This window comes from Rattus norvegicus, chromosome 2 (assembly GCF_021556685.1).
Source record: "Rattus norvegicus strain SHRSP/BbbUtx chromosome 2, alternate assembly SHRSP_T2T, whole genome shotgun sequence".
In the NCBI taxonomy this organism is placed as follows: domain Eukaryota; kingdom Metazoa; phylum Chordata; class Mammalia; order Rodentia; family Muridae; genus Rattus; species Rattus norvegicus.
In genome coordinates this window covers 243,554,165-243,577,527 of record NC_141535.1, presented here as the reverse complement: position 1 = coordinate 243,577,527, position 23,363 = coordinate 243,554,165, and the positions used below count along the sequence as shown (strand labels likewise).

General features: G+C 45.3%; 1 protein-coding gene across 5 annotated transcripts in view; it reads left to right on the top strand.

Annotated features, from left to right (window-relative positions):
* Window positions 1-23,363, top strand: part of Miga1 (mitoguardin 1) — a gene marked incomplete at its 3' end in the record, with an annotated part of 54,687 nt that overhangs the window by 22,122 nt on the left and 9,202 nt on the right. For 3 of the 5 annotated variants that reach the window (NM_001433180.1, NM_001433179.1, NM_001433181.1), the window contains 7 exon segments: window positions 9,109-9,209; window positions 16,106-16,224; window positions 16,501-16,573; window positions 17,662-17,748; window positions 19,190-19,288; window positions 21,451-21,585; window positions 22,859-22,912. In NM_001433180.1, the coding sequence (NP_001420109.1) occupies window positions 9,109-9,209; window positions 16,106-16,224; window positions 16,501-16,573; window positions 17,662-17,748; window positions 19,190-19,288; window positions 21,451-21,585; window positions 22,859-22,912 (668 nt within the window). 5 annotated transcript variants of the gene reach the window in all.

Below are 23,363 nucleotides of genomic sequence, written 5' to 3'. Positions count from 1 at the left end.
TTAGTAGTATTAGAGAAAGGCCCTCAATGCCTTCCTCCAGGAAGAAGGCATTTGGACTAGTTTTCTGTGCTCATTTGTCCTCTGACCAAGCCTCTGTAGTATACAGAGCAGTTGTACCTATTGGTTCTATTAAGGCTGTAACTCTAATTGCAAACTCATTCTTAGTTTTATCTTACTTCAGTCATTTTATGAAAGAGAGAGGTAACGCTACTACCTAAGTGTGGGTGCCCCTCCCCCTTTCCCGAGTCACCCAGTTTGTACTGGCAGCCCTGTTTCACAGTTGGGAGTCACAGTTGTCCTGTTCTGCTGTCGTGATGTGTGAGTGTTTTGATAAATAGGGAAGAGCGGACACAACTGTTCCGGCAGTCTGTTTTATACTGTGCCACCATGCCAAGATGTTTCCGCACATGCGTCATCGTCTCTAAGTAAAGCTTCAGCACTCAGAACATATCCAGAACTCACCAGCCTTTTGGACCATTGGATCTCAGTGCTTCCCTTAGCAGGACAGAGGCCATTGAAGGGTTTAATCAAAAAAGTATTTCAAAATGTAGTCTTTCCCTTCTGAGATTGTTTTTGACTTATAAGTTTAACTTTGTTCTTTCTTTCAAACTATTTTAGCATCTTAAAACCTGGGTGGTAGTGGTGCAGGGTTACAATATGAGTAGCAGATTGTCACACAAAAGGGGATGAGTGTCATGGCAGAGACTGGCCTGGTCTACAGCGTGAGTTCTATGACAGCCAGGGATACATACTAAGATCCTGTCTCAAAACAAACAACAAACCCTCGAACACACACAAAACTGCCCCAAAAAAGAGCCACAGTAGAAAGTTTTGTAGACTGTGGATGATTTGAACAACTTAAGACTACAGCACACTTATTGGGTGCTGGAACTTACTCATCTCAGTAAAGATGCAGAGAGAGCACGGTTTCAGGTTGTAGCTGAGGTGTGAAAACTCTCGTGGAGACGTGCCAGCCTCAGTCAGGTGACAGTGAGACAGTGTGCAGGCTCCCTTTTCAAACTGGTATCCTAAAGCCTACGTGGACAGTGTGGGGTTATAAAAGAAGACAGGCATCCCTGGAATCTCCACTAGCGTCTGTAGAGACTAAAATAGACCCAGTGCCTTCTCAATAACAGAAATAGAATGTGCCCAGGGACTGCAGAGCTGGGACACAGAAAGCTCACTTGGCTTGATCTGAGGAAGTAAAGCCAGGCCCAAGGGCCAGAGTCACGGCTGAAAGGGCTTCTGGCTTTCTTTCCTTTTCCTTCCGTTAAAAAAAAAAAAAAAGGCAGATCCTTTTTTGGGAAAAAATGAAGTAACAGGAATAACAAGGCTGAGAAGGGGAGAGGCTGGAGTGCAGTCAGACCGGGGCTGCTGCGTAACTGAGCTGAAGTTAACCCTCCAAGTCCCAGTGGTCTTGCAAAGAAGAGCGTTGTCAGGGTCTCTGCAAGAATCGTGTAAACTTCCAGGTGTCAAAGAAAGGCAGAGACAGTTAAGAAATGTTTAGATTTGCTTATTATTTTAAAAGATTTCCAATCAACTAACCCAACAAAAAAGCTACTCCACTGAGAGCCAGGGTAGCAGCTGAAGATTTGTAGAACTTCATTAACATGTAATCATCATTTGTGGGAAGCTTTAAGGACTTCTAAGGTTGTTTTCATTCATTAAAGGGTAAAACCGTATTTCAGGTTCATAAATTAATTTCTCATGGTTAACTTAGGGCTCAGTATTAGAAACAGCAAAATTTTAAAAGGACTCTGAAAACATGTTAAAGTCTCATGGTAGACAAAATGACCTTAAGGAAATTAATGTTAGGCCCTTTAGCTGTGGTTCTCATGGGAACCACCAGCTTATAACAACGAGTAACAAACACTAGTTTACATGAACCGACATTTAATGCTTTTAATGTCCTTGGTTCTCTCAAGATGCAGATAAATTATTGGGGGAACCAAAGAAAGCACTCCCTATGGGAGTTCATTCTTCTGGCCCAAGGATTGGTTTGTTCTTCTGTGTTTATTCTTATTTTTATGCTTTGGCAGCAGAAAGAAATAGCTTACCTAATGGTATGCAGTTTTACACTGCTAACTTTGGATGTTTATATACATTAACATTTAATTCTTAGAGGCAGGCGGATGGTATTCCTGTGTTTACATGAGCTCACCAGGAAATGGAGAAGATGAACTCTTCCAAGGTTACACAGCTAGTAAGTCATGGAGTCCCGACTTCAATGCAAACTTTCTGGCTTTGAGCTCACGATTTTAACCATCAACACTACCTCAGGGATCACTTGATTTGGAGGGGATGAGGCTTGAGTGGATCAATAAGAATGTGGCTTTTAGATGTTAACGGGAGCCTGAGAACAGTGTGGATGTAGAACCACTGTGGAAGAAGCCCAAGGCCTGTAAGGAATGCATTTGCCCGTGTGGAGGGCAGTGATAGCAGTGCATTCTGTGTTCATGAACACTACCCACTGCACCTTTTCAAATCTCCTTCATCCTGACTGTGACACTAATGGCAGGGCAACTGCTCTCACTCTGTCTGCATTCTTTTTCTTTTCCTTTTTTTTTGTTGTTGTTGTTGATATTTTATGTATTTAACTCTTCTATTGGGGTCTCCTTGTTCAGTCCAATGGTTAGCTGCAAGCATCCTTATCTGTGTCAGTAGGGCTCTGCCTGAGCCTCTCAGGGGAGAACCATATCTGGCCCCTGTCAGCAAGCATTTCTTGACATCAGCAATAGTGACTGGGTTTAGTGGCTGCATATGGGATAGATTCCCTGGTGGGGCAGTCTCTGGATGGTCTTTCCTTCAGTCTCTGCTCCATTCTTTGTCTTCCTGTATCTCATCCCATGAGTATTTTATTCTCCCTTCTAAGAAGGACTGAAGCATCCACATTTTGGTCTTCCTTCTTCTTGAGCTTCATATGATCATGTGAATTTTTTCTTAGGTATTCCAAGCTTTTCGGCTAATATCCACTTATCAGTGAGTGCATACTATGTGTGTTCTTTTGTGACTGTGTTATCTCACTCAGGATGACGTTTTTTAGTTCCATCCATTTGCCTAAGAATTTCATGAAGTTATTGTTTTTGATAGCTGAGTAATATTCCATTGTGTAGATGTACCACATTTTCTGTATCCATTCCTCTGTTGAAGGGCATCTGGGTTCTTTCCAGCTTCTGGCTATTATAAATAAGGTTGCTATGAACATAGTGGAGCATGTGTCTTTTTTATATGTTGGGGCATCTTTTGGGTATATGCCCAGGAGAGGTATAGCTGGGTCCTCAGGTAGTACTATGTGCAATTTTCAGATGAACTGCCAGACTGATTTCCAGAATGGTTGTACCAGCTTACAATCCCACCAACAATGGAGGAGTGTTCCTCTTTCTCCACATCCTCGCCAGCATCTGTTGTCACCTGAGTTTTTGGTCCTAGCCATTTTGACTAATGTGAGGTGGAATCTCAGGGTTGTTTTGATTTGCATTTCCCTGATGACTAAGGATGTTGAACATTTCTTTAGGTGCTTCTCAGCCATTCGATATTCCTCAGCTGAGAATTCTTTGTTTAGCTCTGCACTCCATTTTTTTAAAGGATTATTTGATTCTCTGAAGTCTAACTTCTTGAGTTCTTTGTATATATTAGATATTAGGCCTCTATTGGATTGGTAAAGACCTTTTCCCAATCAGTTTGTTACTGTTTTGTCCTATTGCCTTACAGAAGCTTTGCAATTTTATGAGGGCCCATTTATTGATTGTTGTTTTTAGAGCATAAGCCTTTGGTATTCTGTTCAGGCAATTTTCCCCTGTGCCCATGTATTTGAGGCTCTTCCCCACTTTCTCTTTTATTAGTTTGAGTATATCTGGTTTTACGTGGAGGTCTTTGATCCACTTGAATTTGAGCTTTGTACAAGGTAATAAGAATGGATTGATTTGCATTCTTCTACATGCTGACCTCCAGTTGAACCAGTACCATTTGTTGAAAATGCAGTCTTTTGTTCACTGGATGGTTTTAGCTCCTTTGTCAAAGATCAAGTGACCATTGGTGTGTGGGTTCATTTCTGGATCCTCAGTTCTATCCCATCTATTTACCTATCTCTGTACCAATACCATGCAGTTTTTATCACTATTGCTCTATAATACAGCTTGAGTTCAGGGATGGCGATTCCCCCAGAAGTTATTTTATTATTAAGAACAGCTTTTGCTATCCTGGGTTTTTTGCTTTTCCAAATGAATTTGCAAATTGCTCTTTCTAATTATATGAGGAATTGAGTTGGAATTTTGAGGGGATTGCATTGAATCTGTAGATTGCTTTGGGCAAGATGGCCATTTTTACAATATTATTCCTGTCAAACACGAGCATGGGAGGTCTTTCCATCTTCTGAGATCTTTCTTCCTTCAGAGACTTGAAGTTCTTGGCATACAGATCTTTCACATGCTTGGTTAGAGTCAAAGCAAGGTATTTTATATTATTTGTGGCTATTGTGCAGGGTGCCATTTAGGAGGAAAACTCATAGCTCGGAGTGCCTGCAAAAAGAAACTGGAGAGAGCATGCACTAGCAGCTCAACAGCACATCTGAAAGCTCTAGAACAAAAAGAAGCAAATTCACCCAAGAGGAGCACACGGCAGGAAATAGTCAAACTCAGAGCTGAAACCAACCAAGTAGAAACAAAAAGAACTACACAAAGAATCAAGAAAACCAGGAGTTGGTTCTCTAAGAAAACCAACAAGGTATTTGATAAACCCTTAACCAGCGTCTGCGTTGTGCAGTAGCAACCTGAGGACTGGGCCGCTTAGGCTTCCCCCCTGGGACCCGAGGGGACAACGCCAGAGCCGTGTCAGCTTCTGCTGATGGCGTTTTGTTTGCTTTTAGTAATTAGTGGAAAATAACACCCTATAGGCAGGGGAAAGAGTGAATACGGAATATTTTGGAAGCCAGAATAGAAATTTTATTTGTTCTAGTCACAAGACGAGAGGATTTGTTAGGCATTAATAGGCCAGTTCTATAATAGTTACCTGTGTCACAATAAATGGTAAGTCTTAGCATAATACTTGGGCATATTGGAACATAGGAGTTCAATCAGAATTCTTTAAAGAACTTGCAGTCTCTTTACAGTGTCAAAAAGACAATAAAATGAAACAGATGTGGGTGTGGCTCGGCGACCCTCACCTTTAACCCCAGTACTTCAAAGACTGAGGCGGGAGTTGGCTGCAGGTGTAAAGCCAGCCTTGTCTCCTGAGCTGCAGCGTATACTCTGACTCAGAAGTAGGAAGGAAGGGATAAAGGGAGAAATACAAAGAGAAATATAGTCACGTCTCTGTCCAATGAAAGTGTATCCCCACCCACCGCCACAGACACCCTGGTCATCCAGTCTCTGTGAGGCTAGGCTCATCCTCTCCCACTGAGGACAGCAAGGCAGCCCAGCTAGAAGAACATACCCCACAGACAGGCAACAGCTTTTGGAATGGCCCCTGCTCCAGTTGTTTGGGCCCACATGAAGAGTGAGGTGCACATCAGCTACATACATGCCAGGAGGCTTAGGTCCAGACCACGTACACTCTTTGTTGGTTGGTGGTTCAGTCTTTGAGAGCCCAAGGGTCCAGGTTAGTTGACTTTGTTGGTTTTCCTGTGAAGTCCCTATCCCTTTTGGGGCCCACAATCCTTCCTCCTGTTCTTCCCCAAGCTCCATCCACTATTTGGCCGGGGGGTATCTGCACCTGCCTGAGTCAGCAGCTGGGTGGAGCCTCTCAGAGGACGGCCAGGCTAGACTCCTGTCAGCAAGCATCAGAGTATCATTAACAGTGTCAGGGATTGGTGCTTGTCTGTGGGGTGGGTCAGTCACAAGAGGCAGATGGAGGGAGGGACCTGGGTGGGAGAGGGAGTGGGGAAAGCACAGGAGGGCTGACTAGATTGCCATGGGAATGAAAGGAATCTGCAACTGAGGGGGGTAAGAAGATAGGGGGCATCTCCAGGAAGAGACAGAGACCTAGGATAAGGGAGGCACCCAAGAATAGTGGGAGTGTCCTTAGCTGTGGCTCACAGCATTGGGAACACAGAACCTGAAGAGGCCACCTCCTATAGCCAGGCGGGAACCTCAATGAAGCAATAGGGACACCAACCTACCCATAAAATTTTCAACCCAAAATTTGTCTTGTCTACAAGAAATGCAGGGTCAGGGAATGGAGCAGAGACTGAGGAACAACCAGCCTTTGTCTAGTTTTAACCTTTTTTCCTATTGTTTGGTGGTGGTGTTAAGACAGATTTTTGTGTAGGTCAGTCTGGCTGCAAGTGTTCTGTGTGGCTGAGGATCACCTGGTGCCTCTGCCTCCCAGTGCACTGTCATCTCCAGAAGTTTTGTGCTTTGTATGAATGAAGTTGTGCATTTAATTCTTCCCCTAACATATTGTGATATTTATCTGATTCCTGCATAAAGCAACAATTCACATTTGTTGTATAACATTTCATCGTGTAAATATACTAATTGCTATATTCTTGATAGACAGTTTTTCTCTCAGTTTCTTTTAGGAACAGTATTACTATAAACATCCTTATGCCTAGAAACATGCATTTATATAAAACACATCTGCTGTAGAACTAGGTCACAGAAGAGGCAGTTTTCAACTTTTTTTTCTTTTGTTGTTTGGTTTTTCCAGAGAGAGTTTCTCTGTGTAGCTCTGGCTGTCTGAAACTTGTTCTGTAGACCAGGCTGGGCTTAAAGTCACAGAGCTCTACTTGCCTCTGCCTCCTAAGTGCTGGGATCAAAGGAGTGCACCACCACTTCAGCATAAACTTTTTCTTAATATATTTATTTTAATTTTATGTGTATTGGTGCTGCATGCATGTCTGTGTACCACGTGTGTGCAGTACCGTCAGAGGCCAGAAGAGGGCGTGAGATCTTGTGCTGGACAGTCTTATACTAACTTAACACAAGCTAAAGTCATCTGAAAGGAGGGAACTTCAACTACAAAAATGTCTCTATAAAATCAGCTGTAAGGCAAGCCTGTAGGATATTTTCTTAATTAGTGATTGATGGGGAAGGGTCCAGCCCATTATGGGTGCTAGAAGAAAGCAGGCTGAGCAAGCCATAGAGAGCAAGCCAGTAAGTAGCACCCTCCATGGCCTCAGCATCAGCTCCTGCCTCCTAGGTTCCTGTTCTGTTCCAGTTCTGTCCTGACTTCCTTCGGTAATAGATTATGATGTGGAAGCCATATAGACCCTCCCTCTCCTTCCCAAGTTCCTTTGATTTTCATCATAGCAATAAAAGCCCTAAGACATCTACTACAGAAAATGTAATAAGTGGCTTCTGAAACCCCTGAGATGAAAGCTTTAGCTTCCAAACTGGAGCTGCCCTTGTGTGTGCAGTGCAAGCAAGACGTGGAGCTCTTCTGGAGAGCGTTGTGGATGTTAATGGGCTGTGAGAGCAGTGAGTCCGGGGCTGCCCAGGCTTTCTGCTGGATGCTTTTTATTGGCTCACTCGAGAAGCAGATGTGCTATTTCTCCTCACCATCATTAAACTGCCATTCAGGAATTATAACAGTTACTGAAACAAGAGGCATGGTCTGTGCTTTTCCGCTGTGTAGAAGCCCTTTGTGATTAACAGAGTCACCCCTGACTTTCTGGTATTGCACGAAGGAAAGAAATCAAGCATTTCCCTTTGATATCGGTTAACCAAGAGCAAACCAAGACCTGAATCCTCTCTTCCTCTACTTTTCTCCTGTCTTCTGCCCTGTGCCTGTCCAAACACTGACTTGTGAGTCAGTCATGGGGTGTGTGTGAGTCTATGTGTCCCTCAAGGGGGGCTGTCATGGGTATTCATTTCTTTTTTTTTTTTTATTAACTTGAGTATTTCTTATATACATTTCGAGTGTTATTCCCTTTCCCGGTTTCCGGGCAAACATCCCCCTCCCCCCTCCCCTTCCTTATGGGTGTTCCCCTCCCAACCCTCCCCCCATTGCCGCCCTCCCCGGGTATTCATTTCTAAGACTGCTTTCACGTTTATGTGCATGTGCAGTTGTGGTGTACATGTGTATGTGCTTGTATGTGTGTGCATGCATGTGTGTGTACACGTGTGTGTTTAAATGTGTTATATGTACTAAAATGAAAATTATGGAAATTTTCCCCATAATTGAGTGTCCAAAGATACGTTTGCCAGTTGTGAAACTGTCTGTAAACAGCTGAGCTGGCTCAGCAGCTAGAAGTGCTCACTGCTCTCCAGAGAACTTGGGTTTCTCAGTACACACTCGGCGGCTCAGACCACTGGTAGCTTCATTTCCTGGAAATATGCATCATCTTCTAACCTTTATGAGCATCTACACGTATATTGTTCAATAAATTTATTCAGGCATACACAAAAATGAAAGTAATAACATAAAATTTTAAGTGTAGGACAATTGTTTTATTTTCTAGTTTGGTAGAATACTGTACACTTCTGAGGCTTTGTTGTTTCCTTTTGGGGTGGTTTGTTTATTGGGTGTGCTAGGCAGAGAACCCGGGGCTCTGGGCCCTGTGAGTGCTTCACAAGTATTTTACCGCTCAGCTACATCTCTAGACTAATATTTTTTGAATAGGGTATTTTAATCTTGGTTTATAATGGTCATTTAGTAGAAGAATTTTTTATTTATTTGTTTATTTATTTATTTATTTATTTATTTATTTATTTATTTGAGGTGGGATCTGGCTTTGTTGAAAATGTTAGCTTTGAACTGCTGAGTTAAACTAGCTTTCTGTCTCCTGACTTCTGGGATTAGAACCATGTGCTACCACACCTGGTCAGATTTTAAGCTGAAAAGTTAGGTGCTTTCAAAGGATTATTACCAGCCTAATAGGAGACAATTATAACTTAAACGTTTGAAGGTAAACCATTGAAATGTAAACTCTGGTCCCAGCAAACCTGGGTCAGGCTGATGTGCTGTTTTCTGTAGCCCTTCCTTCCGTGTCACGGCAGTGTTAGCAGGGGAGCATTGCAAGAGTTTCGTTAGACTGCAGCCCACTGCAGTTGTTACTGCACTCCCTTAGGCCCTGGCTGTCAGGATAAAGAGCAGAGATGAACTCACTGTACAAGTGCACGTGGCTGAGACAAAGCATAACAGTCTGACTTTCACCCTTGTTACTTTAAGACAAAGACACAGATCTGAGCGTGAGGGAGACTGTGGACGAGTTTGGCCTGCCAGACACAGCGAACATTGACTCGGCAGATCTCTTTGCTTCAGCAACAGAGGTAAGACAAGTTGTGTTCGTGCTGAGGAAGTTCTGCCATTGCACTACAGTTGCCATGCGTGGGTCTCTGTGTGTCTGTCTGTCTGTGTGCTGCCTGCATGAAGGTGTGCATTCTGGTGCCCGCAGAGTCCAGATGAGGACATCAGATGTCCTGGACTGAAGTGACAGTGGTTGTCCTGCCACCCTATGGGTCCTTGGAATTCACCCCAGGCCCTGTGCATGAATAACCAGTGCTCAGAAACTGAGCATCTTTCTGACCCCGCCTGTGTAATTTTATTTTTCACCTTTGCTTGAGACAGGGTTTCGCTCTATGGCCCATGCTGGCCTCAAACTCAAGTTCTCTGACCTTCCCTCCCCTAGGCTGGAATGACAGGCATATAACCTCACAGCACTTTCTTTCTAGCATCCAGAAAGATTGCTCAGCAGTTAGGAGCACTGGCTGCTCTCCCTGGAGACTTAGGTTCTACTCCCAGCACTCATGTGGACCCACATCCCTGGTGAGTTGAGGTCAGCATGGGGTAGTGAAATTCTGTCCCAACAACTAAATAGATATATCTTTATGCAGATACTATAAAATATACTCATGAACATGTGCAGTGTGGTGTTTTCTAGTATTTCCATAGTTGGGCTTCACTGTGTAGTCTAGGCTGGCCTCAAACTGAGAGAGAGTCTTCCCATCTCAGTCTCTGAAGTGCTAATAGTATGGGCTTGTAGGCATGTCCACCCTACAGCTTCCACAGCACGCTTTGTTTTCCATCGCTAGGTATCAAACCAGAAGCTTATTGGGCATGCTCTCAGGATCTGTGTGAGGGACTCCAAACAGCTGTGTCACTGAGATCCTCACTCCCTCAGCAAGGACGATGACTTCCTTATACCTGACAGATGGAGATCCCTCTTTGGTTGACCTCCTGAGACCACATATAGCTGATGCAGACTTAACGCACAGGAGGGAGAAGAATCCAGGGAGGGGTGCCTGGCGTCTCCCAGGAGGGTCCTTCAGCCTTCCTTTGAGGGAGCATCAACAGGTCTGATGGTGCTGAGAATCCGTGGTTTGCGGTCATAACATCCCTAGTTACTTTCCTTTTCTTTATAAAAATAATTTATTTTTATTTTATGTGTATTGGTGTTTTGCCTTCATGTGTATCTGTGTGAAGGCGTCTGATCCCCTGGAACTGGAGGAACAGACAGTTGTGAGCTACTATGCGGGTGCTGGGGATTGAACCCGAGTCTTGGGAGAGCAGTGAGTGCTCTGAACTGCTAGCATGTCTGCAGCCCATACTTCCTGTGGTTGAGACGGCAGTGGCTGTCACATTCACTTACAACATTGCTCTAGTGCCCAGTGTAAAGGCTCAGCATCCCTGCTGTAAGTGATTGAGACCAGTAATGTTTTAGACTGTGTGTGAGAGTGTGTGTGTGTGTGTGTGTCTCTGTGTCTGTGTGTTCTTGTATATACGTACATATTTGGAGTATTTGCATGAAAATGACACCTCTGGGAATAGAGTACAAGGCTAGACACAAAATCCATTTATTTACAAGAGCAGGAAAGATGGCCCAGCACTAGTTGTTCTTATAGAAAATCCGAGTTTGCTTTCTAGAGCCCACATGGTAGTTCACAACCATTCATAGGCACATGTGGTGCACACACACAAGGGTAGACAAAACAATATATGTAAAATAAATAAATTTCATTTTTTATAGCCTGAAGATAATTTCAGGTTATATTTATTATCTTGTATTTTGGGCACCACCCATCCAAGGTAAGGTGTGGGATTCTGCACTTGAGATAACACATCTGGACATAGGTGTCACATGACTTATCATTCCGGGGAGATGGTCAGCTGAAGATGCTCTCCCTGAAAAACAAACGCTAAGCTTTGTCTGTGGCAGAGACACTAACAAGCCGCAGTTTCCTTGCCTGCAAGTGCTATAGTATTGAGTTCAAAACTAACCTGGTTTTTCTCTGTGGTCAGATTTAGTGTCCTAAACGCTGTTACCATGAAACCCTAGTCAGCCTTTGCGAAGCTGCAGTTCCCAAAGGGTTTCCTCTGCTTACAGAGCTGGTCTCCTTCCCCTATCTCTCAGTCCTTCACAGTTTGTAATATTAGACATTTTGTTTCTTCCTTTGCTCTTTCTCTCTTGCGTTAAGCATCTTGGCCAGTTTCCAGGATTGCACAACCTGTGTTGAGGACCCCAAGATGAGGGCTAAGTTCTGCAGCACAGCAGCCACATGCCCCATGCAGTACAGCAGCCACGTGCCCCCGTGCAGTGCAGCAGCCACGTGCTCCTGTGCAGTGCAGCAGCCACGTGCCCCTGTGCCGCGCAGCAGCCATGTGCCCCTCTGTAGCACAGCAGCCACGTGCCCCCTTGCAGTACAGCAGCCACGTGCTCCTGTGCAGTGCAGCAGCCACGTGCCCCCGTGCAGCGCAGCAGCCACGTGCCCCCGTGCAGCGCAGCAGCCACGTGCCCCCGTGCAGCGCAGCAGCCACGTGCCCCCGTGCAGCGCAGCAGCCACGTGCCCCCGTGCAGCGCAGCAGCCACGTGCCCCCTTGCAGTACAGCAGCCACGTGCTCCCGTGCAGTGCAGCAGCCACGTGCCCCCGTGCAGTGCAGCAGCCACGTGCCCCCGTGCAGTGCAGCAGCCACGTGCCCCTTTGTAGCGCAGCAGCCACGTGCCCCTGTACAGTGCAGCAGCCACGTGCTCCTCTGTAGCGCAGCAGCCACGTGCCCCCGTGCAGCGCAGCAGCCACGTGCCCCCGTGCAGCGCAGCAGCCACGTGCCCCCGCGCAGCGCAGCAGCCACGTGCCCCCGCGCAGCACAGCAGCCACGTGCCCCCGTGCAGCGCAGCAGCCACGTGCCGCTTTGTAGCACAGCAGCCACGTGCCCCGTGCCACCGTTCCCCAGCATTTGAGTTTACCCTTACTTCCAGACAGCTTGTGGCAGATTGGCCAGAGCAGTGACCTCTCCTTCTTTCTCCTTTTTGTCTCTGGGTTTGTCACAGCTGCAGGTGACCCTTGGTATCCATCTTTTCTTTTAGTTCTACCATAAACTGTTGAGAGACTTAAACTCCACAGTCTCCAGCACCTTAAGAAAACTCACTGTTTTGAACTACATGCAGAAGTGATTTCCCAGGATGCCTTGAGGAAGTTGGTTCTCTCCCGTGGGGTCCTGGGCTTGACCTCAGGTTATCAGACCTGTGTGTACAAGCCATCTCTCTAGCTCCATCTGTTTATATTAGCCAAAATGATATTTTTGTTTTGCATGTTAGATAAGGCAGAGAGCTAGGATAGTCCAATTGAGAGCAGAAGGTCTTAGTTTAGAGCAGTGACTCAGTTAAGCTTTGCACAAGCAAGATCTGAATTTGAGCCCCAGCACCTATGTCATAAGCCAGTTGCGTGGGCTAGCACTTGAAATCCCAGAATTTCGGTATTGGAAACCAGAGGATTTCTGGGGCTTGCTGGTCAGCCAGCTTTGCTGTGTCAGCAATTGCACATTTAGTAAAAGACCCTGTCTTAAAAAAAAATAAGGGGAAATGACCAAGGGTGACACCAGATATCAGCCTTCAGCTGCCACATTCAAACACAGTGAGAGAAGCCTACGCTCTGGAATGTTATGTCTGGATTTAAATTTACGGATTTACTTAGAGAACCTAAGGCACATTTTCTGATCACATTCATCTCTGCTCCTTTGCCTGAGTGTTGCCAATAGTAGTCTTATGAACTTACAGTCTAACTCAAGGGATAAATGAGATTATTTACTTTAAGGCGTTTAACACAGCGCCAGGGATGTGTACAGTGCAAACACCAGCCTCCAGCCTCCATCTGGAGTTGTGGGCTAGCACTGTGTCTCCTTAGTGTCGCACTCTTCTCTTCTGCACAAGACCCAGGATTGACCCCAAGCGTGAAGACTGCAGCGCTACTCCAGAAAACAATGAGAATATTTTGGCATAAATGGTCAAAGACAAAAACTCAAGAGCTCTTGAGAGGATTTTGCATTTATTCAGATGATAGCAGAGCCCCCAAAGAGCCCTGAGCTGTGGTTTTCATGGTTCAGCTCTGTGTCTACAGAGGTCGGAAAGCCAAGTCACCCAATGCAGCCGCTGCAGCGTCTCGTGGCCGTCACAGGAAAGAACGTAGTGGTGCCAGCCCTGTCCCTCAAGAACTGTCAAAATGTGACCTGCGGGGTAGCTGTCAAAGCTGAGTTCTCGACATTTGTCTTTATATTTGGTTCATTTGGTTTGATTTTGGGGTTGGGGGAGGCCCTCATTATATAGCTCTGGCTGGCCTGGAACTCCGTACGTAGACCATGCTAGTCCTGAACTCACCAAGAACTGCTATATTCAAAGACACCAGAGACATTAAAATAGTAAAACAGGAAAAAATGTTTACAGATTCTGTATCTGAATTTTAAAAGGCTTACAACATACAATTAAATACTAAATAGGTAAATAGTAGCCTACTGTAAAATGAGCCAAGAAATTGAGTAGACATTTCTCCAAATAGAATATGCAATGGGCTAAAAGATGAAAAGTTGCTTAATCTCATCAGTCATCTTGGAGTGCAAATCACTTCCCATCTGCCACCGTGCTATAGTAAAGGTGTCTGCCACAGTGCTACAGTAAAGGTGTCTGCCACAGTGCTGTAGTAAAGGTGTCTGCCACAGTGCTGTAGTAAAGGTGTCTGCCACAGTGCTGTAGTAAAGGTGTCTGCCACAGTGCTGTAGTAAAGGTGTCTGCCACAGTGCTGTAGTAAAGGTGTCTGCCACAGTGCTATAGTAAAGGTGTCTGCCACAGTGATACAGTCAAGGTGTCTGCCGCAATGCTATAGTAAAGGTGTCTGCCGAAATGCTATAGTAAAGGTGTCTGCCACAGTGCTGTAGTAAAGGTGTCTGCCACAGTGCTATAGTAAAGGTGTCTGCCACAGTGCTGTAGTAAAGGTGTCTGCTACAGTGCTATAGAAAAGGTAGAAACAGCAGCTGTGCGAGAGGGTGTGTGAACATTGCTAATGGCACTGGAAGGTGCAGCCATTCTGCAGAAAAAAAGTCTGGCCTTTCCTGGACAGTAAACACAGAGTTACCATCTGACCCTTCTATTTCTTTATGCCAGTAAAGTCAAAAACATGTATCTATACAAAAACATGTATCTATACAAAAACCTGAACACAAGTATCCAGAGCAGCCTATTCATGGTGGATAAGAGTAGAAAAATGGGTGTCCATCACTGAGAAATGGATAAAAATAGTGTGGTATATCTATGCTCTGGAGATTTGTGCTTTTAAATTTACCTACATACTTTTATGTTATAAGCATGTGTGAGTAACCTCTGTGTGTGTGTGTGTGTGTGTGTGTGTGTGTGTGTGTGTGTGTGTGTGTGTGTGTGCGCGCGCGCGCGCGCCCATGCCCATATGTATCTAACACTGCGTGGTGCACAGGGAGGCCAGAGGCAATGGACTCCCTGGACTTGGAAGCACAGGGGTTTGTGTTCAGCCTGTTGTGGGAACTGAGACCCAAACCCAGGTCCTCTATTAGAGCAGCAAGTACTCTTAACCACTGAGGCTTCTTCCCAGCTCCCATGCACATGTATTTTATCTTTCCATAACAATGAGTGAACTGCTGATGTGGGGTATATCATGGTTCACCAGCAGTCAAGCACCAATGGCCACATACTAGTCAATTCCATGAATATGTTGCCTTCTCAGTAGTGAACTGTGGTTTCCAAGTAACTGTTCCCAGAAGCCAGGACATGTTAGAAGACTGCTAATGGAAAGGAGCCTCTAGTTGGGCTGGCAGTGTGTGTCAGAAGGACTGCTGTGTGCATGACTGGAGTGTCCCAAAAGCCAACAAGTTGTATGCTTTTCAGGGTTGGTTTATGATATGTGAAATAAATCTTGGTAAAACTGTTTTTAAAGTTTTGAGCTGGGGATATAACTGAAGAGGTGGAACGCTCGCTCACCCTGCACAGACACTAGATTTTCTCCCCAAAGCACCTTACAAAAGACAATACCGTGTTCCAGTAAGTGGATTATTTGGTATTGAAAATGAAATGGCTTCTTTGTAGCTTGCCACCCAATAGTATTTGCCGTTGTCTTTTAATGAGCTGTCAGACTGGAATTATATTTGAAGAGTTGTTAGACTCTAGTCATAGAGTCAAAGAGGATTATCTTTCAGTTACATAAAAGCTAACCAGAGCCACCGAGAGGACAGCCTTCCTAGGACAGCAAGTCGTATTTGTTTCCATGTTTTACAGTCTGCCTCACTGTGAGTGTGAAGTGTCCTGTGGATGGTAAAAATCTCTGCCTTTTGCTCACCTGATAGATTTAAGTGGTTGGCTTTGAAATGAACTGAGCTTACTGGCTTTTACCCTTTGGGATTCCTTCGGATTCTTTGAGACAAAGTCTCACTACATAGCTGTCCCAGAACTTGCTAAAGTGGCAAGGTCAGCCTCCTTGCCGGGACTAAAGGCGTGTGCCACTGTGCCCAACTAACTTTACTCTTTTTAACAACTGAATGTTTTGCAAAAGATGTTATTTTTAATCATGTGCATCATCTCTGAGTAGGAAAGCACATATGAGTGTGAGTGCCCAGGAGGCTAGAACTACCTGATTCCCCGCTGGAGACTGAACATCTGCCGCCAGCCCGCTCACTCTCCAGCCTAGCACCTGGCTCGTTTGCTCGTTTGTTTGTTTGTTTGTGTTCTTCACTGAGACAGGGCCGTGCCCATGTTTACTCAAGCTGCTCTTAACCTTTAACAAGTGAATGTTGAAGTGAAGTGATTTAGGCTTTTGTTACATAAAATGTCAGTGATTTCTGTGGGTTAGTCACATGGAGCATATTTTGATAATACTGAATCCTAGGTTTTTATAGTTCTTCTTACCTCAGTATAATTCACTTTGTGTATTCTTAGCTTGCAGAGCACAGAGAAGCACAGCAAGCCCTCAGCCTGGAGTCTTTTTGTCGCTGCCCTTTTTACGAAGAAGCTATGCATCTGGTGGAAGAAGGGAAAATTCACTCCAGAGTACTGAGGTATCGCTGCAGCTTAGCTTACCACTAGTGTTTATTGTAGTGGCTAATGTATTATTTTATAATAATGTAGTAAGATACTGTTGCTCTTTTGTGTGGCAGTTAGTAAATCATGCTGTGAACATGGGAAAGAACATTTTGGTCCAAGTAAATTCCTGCAGTGTTTCCCAGTATGCAGAGGACGTGTGCTTCCCATCAAGGGCCTGCTTAAGGCCAGGTGTGTGGAAGGTTTGCTCTTGGATGAGGCCTAACACTTGCTCTCTGCTCTTTATGATATAGAACCGAAATGCTGGAGTGCCTGGGAGACAGTGATTTTCTCGCCAAGCTTCACTGTATTCGGCAAGCTTTTCAGGTATTTCTTACTCACTGAGGGATGTCCTGCACGCATAGCCTTTCTGGTGTAGGCCCTGCTTGTGCACAGGGCTTCTCATTACTCTGCATGCTGAAGGCACAGAGGCAGTCAACTGAGCTTGCTCTCCTTCTAATGCTGTCCTCCCACACCTTTCCCGGCCTACCACACTCTGTCTAAACGAACATTGTGATGCTGCAAGGGTGTGGACAGAGCTGTTAAAATTAGTCTCCATCATTAGGATTTAGATTTGAGTCAGTGGTGAAGAGTACTGATTCCCTAAAATGGAATAAGGCTGCTAATGGTAAAGCCAGAAGCGCTGGCACACGCCTTCAGTTCAGCCTGCTCTGTGAGCCCCAGGCCAGCCAGAGGTACTCGGTGGAACCCTGTCGCAAAAAAAAAAGCAAAATAATAACGAAAATAGAAAATAATTACTTTCTTATGTTTGAAAGCTACATAAGATTGACCTTAGATTTTTAATGTTTTTTTCAAGATCTATGTTTATTAGTGTGTGTATGTATGTATGTATGTATGTATGTGTATATATGTATGTATGTATGTGTGTATGTGTATATGTGTATGTATGTATGTGTATAAGTATGTGTATGTATGTATGTGTGTGTATGTATGTGTGTGTATATGTGTGTATGTATGTGTGTGTGTATATGTGTATGTATGTGTGTATGTATGTATGTGTGTATGTGTGTGTGTATGTATGTATACACACGTGAGTTCACGTGTCCACGAGCCCAGAAGAGGATATCATGAGATCCTATGGAGCTGGGTTGTGAGCCATCAACATGGGTGCTGGGAACCAAACTCGGTCCTCTGCAAGTACAGTTCGTGCTCTTAATCACTAAGTCGTTCTCCGGCTCTTCACCGCAGATATTTGATTGTCTGAAACAGAATTAAGTTCAAATTTACCCACCCTGAATCTTTGATCAGTGGGCTTAAGTCTCCATTTCTGTGAGTTTAGACTTCCTCTGTCTTCAGAGCAGTAGTGACTTAGCATCACATTAGTACCCTGACCACTCAGTTCCCCATGTGTCATGGGACATCACTCATTTTCACCCTGCTATGGTGTCTTTCAGCTAATCCTTGCAGAAGCAGACAACAGGTCGTTCCTTGCTGAAAGTGGAAGGAAAATTTTGTCTGCTTTAATTGTGAAAGCCCGGAAGGTAAATACATTCTCTAAGCGAGTTTTGTTCTTACTAGTTTCTCTAACTGAAGATTAAATACAGGGGCTGGTGGGAGAGTTGAGCAGGCAAAGGCCTTGGCACCAGACCTGACAACCTGAGCCGGACCCCAGGGCCAACAGTTCTTCTGTCACCTCACACAGAGGCTTGTGCCACGAGTCCTGCCAGATGAAGAAAGAGTCTAGCAAGTTTTAGAGTAAAATGTGTGTTGAGTTTTAATAGTGCATGAAGCCTTTGTAAGTAATCAGAAAGGTCCACCCAACCCTGTTGATGTCACTGTTACTGAGACAGAGCCTGGATGCTCCTCTAGTTGGTCTGGAATTCACTTTGTAGATCAGGCTAGACTCGAATGTGTGTTGATTCTTTTACCTCTGCCTCATGGATGTTGGAACCCCAGATGTGCACGACCCTGGCTAGCGCAAAGAGCTCTGACTTCTGTGTACAAAGCTCATGGCTGGGTTGTTTGTGATGACTTAGAACTGCCCGTGGCCTCTGGTGATGTCTGGTGAGACCTGTGGTAGATCCGCTGCTTCAGCCAGGTGTGGGTAATACCTCCTCAAGCCTATTCAGGAAGAAGGTGGAGGGATGAGCCCCGAGGAACCTGGAGCACAGACTACTGTCTGGCGCTCATCTTCGGTGGGCCGAGTGAGGCGGAGCCTTTGATGAGAACCCCTTCAGACTGTAAGGAACCACTTCACTTCATGCAGGCTTGTCCAGAGGAGCAGGCCTGCCCTTAGCCTTTTGCCCACCAGGTATTCAGCTCTAGTTCATTTACTCTCAAGTCCCTCTCTGCACAGAGAAACTGTATTCTACCCTATTTCAGAAGACTCTTCTGAGCAGATAAATGGTAAGGGAGAAGTCACCTAAGCATACAGTACTAAGTGACTCTCAGGTGACACTATGTCCTTGGAGTTCACAGGATAAATCCTGGGTTGCTTTCTTGGCTTTCCCATTGAAGACCAGTGCAGCAGGAGGAGCCCATCTGCAACAAAAGGACCCCAGCCAGGCTTCTGCTGCAGCCCTGTTTCCTCTTACAGTCTGTCTGGGCAGCAGTTTGCTGATGCTTTACTGGCGTCCCCGTTCCTGGCTTCTGTGAACTAGGACACAGCTGGTAATGAAGGGCTGAGAGTTAGACCACTTGCCTACCCTGTGGTGGAAAAAGGCCCCAGTTAAACCTCTGCGCCATAGAACCACATGTGTAACCCATACTTGTAAGGAGGGCAGGAACTTGAGGTCACCTCCACTATTGTGGTCACTTGAGGCCAGGTGGGGGCTAGAGATGCCTAAAAAAGGAAACGACTTGTCATGCTTGAAAATATTTTCTAGAATAATTAAGATTCAACTTTCTTGAAAAATAACTTATTTCATAGGCTTAAGTCTTGTTATAAAGTTATATTTGGACTACACTATGTTTTCTTTGCAGAATCCAAAGAAATTTCAAGATGTTTTTGATGAAATGATCTATTTTTTAGAGCAGACTGATCACTGGGATAGTACCGAGATGGAACTTGCTGCCAGAGGGGTAAACACATTGTAATCCTTACTCCTGCTTTCTGCGCATATGGCTCTTAGTCACTCTGTTAACTCACAGAAAATCCATCCCTGTGTGGTGGGGACCGTCGTACCCAGCCTTGTGCTTAGTGTTAGGGTCCTGTGGTATCCAGCTGGATACTGTCTTTTTTCTGACATTCATAAACAGTGGAAACTGTCTTCTTTATACATTGATTGGTTATGAGGAAATGGCTTTCTCAAAGCCTTTTGTCTTCATTCCTATAAGGTAGGCCTTGTTACAAGGCAGTTACAGCGTGGTGCAGGAGTGGTGCAGGAGTGGTGTGAGATGAATAGGGACAGGGAACAGAGCCCCAGGGAAGTAGACTCCATGACTGGAGAAGTAAACGTACCAGGAAGAGCAGAGACGGCCTTACCTGCAGGAGGCATGAGATTAGAACTTGACTGCAGTTCTACATGTGAGTCCAGTTATAGCATCTACAGGGCAGTAGAACCTGACACAGACAGGACCCTGTACCCACTTCTTAGTTCTGGTTACGCTGGCATCTAGGAGCAGCAGCAGTGCAAAGACATTATTTCCAGCACACAGTGCTTGGCTCCTCACCAGCATCCACTAAAGCATGATAGGAATCCTGCAGTGGCGTCCATGCTGAGCTCAGAGCAGCTCGCTGTAGTCGACACCACAGAATGCAGCTCCAAGGAGCTGGGGACGTTGGAGCAGGGGACAGGGTAGGTCCAGACACAGAACTCTTCCATAATCACCTCTAAAGTGGGTAAATCTGAACCCCGGCCTATTTTAGTTTTCTCAGCTTTTCTCTATTCCTGTTGTCTTTATCTTGGCCTACATCTCTGTTGCCTTTTGCCTAATCTCCTCCATCTCTGCAGTCTGACTCACTGCTCACTGCACTCCTAATCTCCTCCATCTCTGCAGTCTGTGACTCACTGCCCACTGCACTCCTAATCTCCTCCATCTCTGCAGTCTGACTCACTGCCCACTTCACTCCTAATCTCCTCCATCTCTGCAGTCTGACTCACTGCCCACTGCACTCCTAATTTCCTCCATCTCTACAGTCTGTGACTCACTGCCCACTGCACTCCTAATCTCCTCCATCTCTGCAGTCTGACTCACTGCTCACTGCACTCCTAATCTCCTCCATCTCTGCAGTCCGTGACTCACTGCCCACTGCACTCCTAATCTCCTCCATCTCTGCAGTCTGTGACTCACTGCCCACTGCACTCCTAATCTCCTCCATCTCTGCAGTCTGTGACTCACTGCTCACTGCACTCCTAATCTCCTCCATCTCTGCAGTCTGACTCACTGCCCACTGCACTCCTAATCTCCTCCATCTCTGCAGTCTGTGACTCACTGCCCACTGCATTTCTCCCTTATATTACTCTCCTCTGCCCTGTTCACCTACAAGTCTGCTAAATTATCTTGTTTTGGGATAGAGTCTCTTTGTAACCCAGTGATGGACTCTATGGAGCTGGTGCTGGTCCACATTGCTTCTGCCTCCCCCGGCAGGTGCTGACATTACAGTTACATCCCACAATCCCTGACTCACCAGAACCATCTTTAAATATGTCCTGTGATGACCTCCTCGTCAGCATCCCCACCCTCCTATGAGACTAGAGTAAAAGTCCTCACATGGACGTAAGTCCTGACAGGATCTCATCCTTGTTTCCCGACTGATTTTTCCCTGCTTTGCCATAGCACACTTCCAGGGTCTTTCCACTCAACACCATTGTGTTTCTTCTGACCCTAAGTCTCTGACAGGAATTCCCAGTAACTGGGAAGATTCACTCCCTAAGGAAAGCTATCTCTATGAGCTGTATTGTATTTATCTGTGGGATTATCTCCCTGCTGTTTTCCCCAGTAGACTCCAGATTTCTGAGTTGCTTACCGTGGGTACCTGAGTATCTGGTACAGCACAAAGTACAGCGTAGTGTGTTAGTGACCGAGTAAGATAGATGCTCTCATGGCTCAGACAGGCAGACCTGTGAGTGAGCCCAAATGAAAGAATAGTGAGGAGGAGCAAACGTGCTAGAGCTGCAGTCTGGTGCCCCTCCTCCGAGCTGTAGAGAGACACACTCTGAACAGCTCGCAAGCCCGGCATTGCAAAGCACACTTTACCCAGAACTCTGTAGGACTCATTGCTATCTTGCAATTTACTACAGGTGAAAAACCTAAATTTCTATGACGTGGTTCTGGATTTTATATTGATGGACTCCTTTGAAGATTTAGAAAACCCGCCAACATCCATACAGAGTGTAGTGACCAACCACTGGCTCAGTGCCTCCTTCAAAGAAACCGTGAGTGGTGTTCACGTTGTTTGCTACTCAAGTTTGATGGGAAATGAACAGAGATGGACACTGACTAAAGATTACAGAGGTCAGCAATGGTGCCACATTCCCTGAATCCTAGCATCCAGGAAGCAGAAACAGAACTCTGAGTTCAAGGCCAGTCAGAACCACATAGAGAGACGAAGCTCATCCTTCGTCATTGGGGTCACGTGTGCAGTAAGTATGTAACACGTCTGATGAACTTCTCCTTCGGAAGCCTGGGTAGCAGCAGCTGGCATGGGGTAGCGTGTTTCATGGTAAAGTCTGAATGCTGGAAATGCTTTAACGTCCCCTTGGCAGTTTGACAGTTCTGTTACAACTTCCCTCACTATGTGCTATACCCACAGAAAATGCATTGTCTTCATTTCAGCATGGCTGACTTGGTAAAGTTGGTCAGCCAGAATAGAGGCCTCTCTAGGGTCCACTAAGGCATTTCTTTTGCCTTCTCATGGTTACAGTTTCTCGGTTCTTGAATAAAACTTAGGTTTTTACCTTCAGATATTCCAGCAACACTGTCCTTGAAGGAAAGACGATAATCTATCTTCATTATCCGATAGAGAACATTTATTTGTGTGTATATATCAACAAATTCTTTTCAGTGCATTTCTATAGGAGTAGAACTTAGGACCTCTGCTTTTGTTCATTTGTGAGACAAGGTCTCACTCTGCAGCCCAAGCTGGCTAGCACTCTGGGGATCTGCTGCTTCAGCCTCTTATGTACCAGATCATGGGTGTGAGTTCTGTGTACAGTTAGAGAGTTTATGAGCCTTGAGAATTGTGTTATAATTGCTTGTGTGCCTTGGTTCACAAGAGTTCAGCCCCTTTCTCTTATGGGCTGTTTGGTTGGTTGGTTGGTTGGTTGGTTGGTTGGTTGGTTGATTGGTTGGTTGGTTGGTTGGTTGGTTGGTTTGGTTTTTCAAGACAGGGTTTCTCTGTATAGCCTTGGCTATCCTGGAACTCGGTTTGTAAGCCAGGCTGGCCTTGAACTCAGAGGTCTACCTTCCAAGAGTTGGGATTAAAATGGGTGTCCCACCACTGCCCAGCTTTTGTATATAAATTTTAATTTCATTAAATGCAGATTCTCCCCTGATGTTTGTCAATAACACAAACCTGGGGATTGTCCTTATTGTTGCTATTGGGATTTTTAAACCAAGAAACTATGAATTATAATAACTGTTTTTAAGTAGAAATATTGATAATGCTGATGAATTTAAACCTTGCTTTTTTCCTCTGTCTATATTTAGGCTGTGGCTTCAAGTTGTTGGTCAGTGCTGAAACAGAAAAGGCAACAGATGAAGGTTAGACTCATTATGCCCCAGACTCCTCCTCAGTTCATTCTCTGTGGCTTTAAAACCAGCTAAGACTGGGTAATTTATAAGGAAAAAGGCTGGTTCAGTCCACATAGAGAAAACTGTGACCCAAAGTCTACAGAGTCTAAGAAGGCTGTGTGTGTGGAGGGTGGCAGCCTTGCTTTCCAGCACTGCGTCCTCACAGGCCAGAGTGACTGCCTGCTCGGGCAGGAAGGGCCCTGGGAAACCCACGGGGCTTCTATTCTATGATGGACATGGCTTCCCAGGTGTGGGCTCAGACATGAGAATGCACCAGGGGAATGCCGCTTACTAACAGTGTCACCTTGGGAGTTGCTCAACCTTCCCATGCCTTAATGTTTTCACCTTTGAGAAAGGTGATGACAGTGTTTACTTTATACAGTTTTTAAAGATTTAGTATAAAGTGCTAAGGTCTCAAATG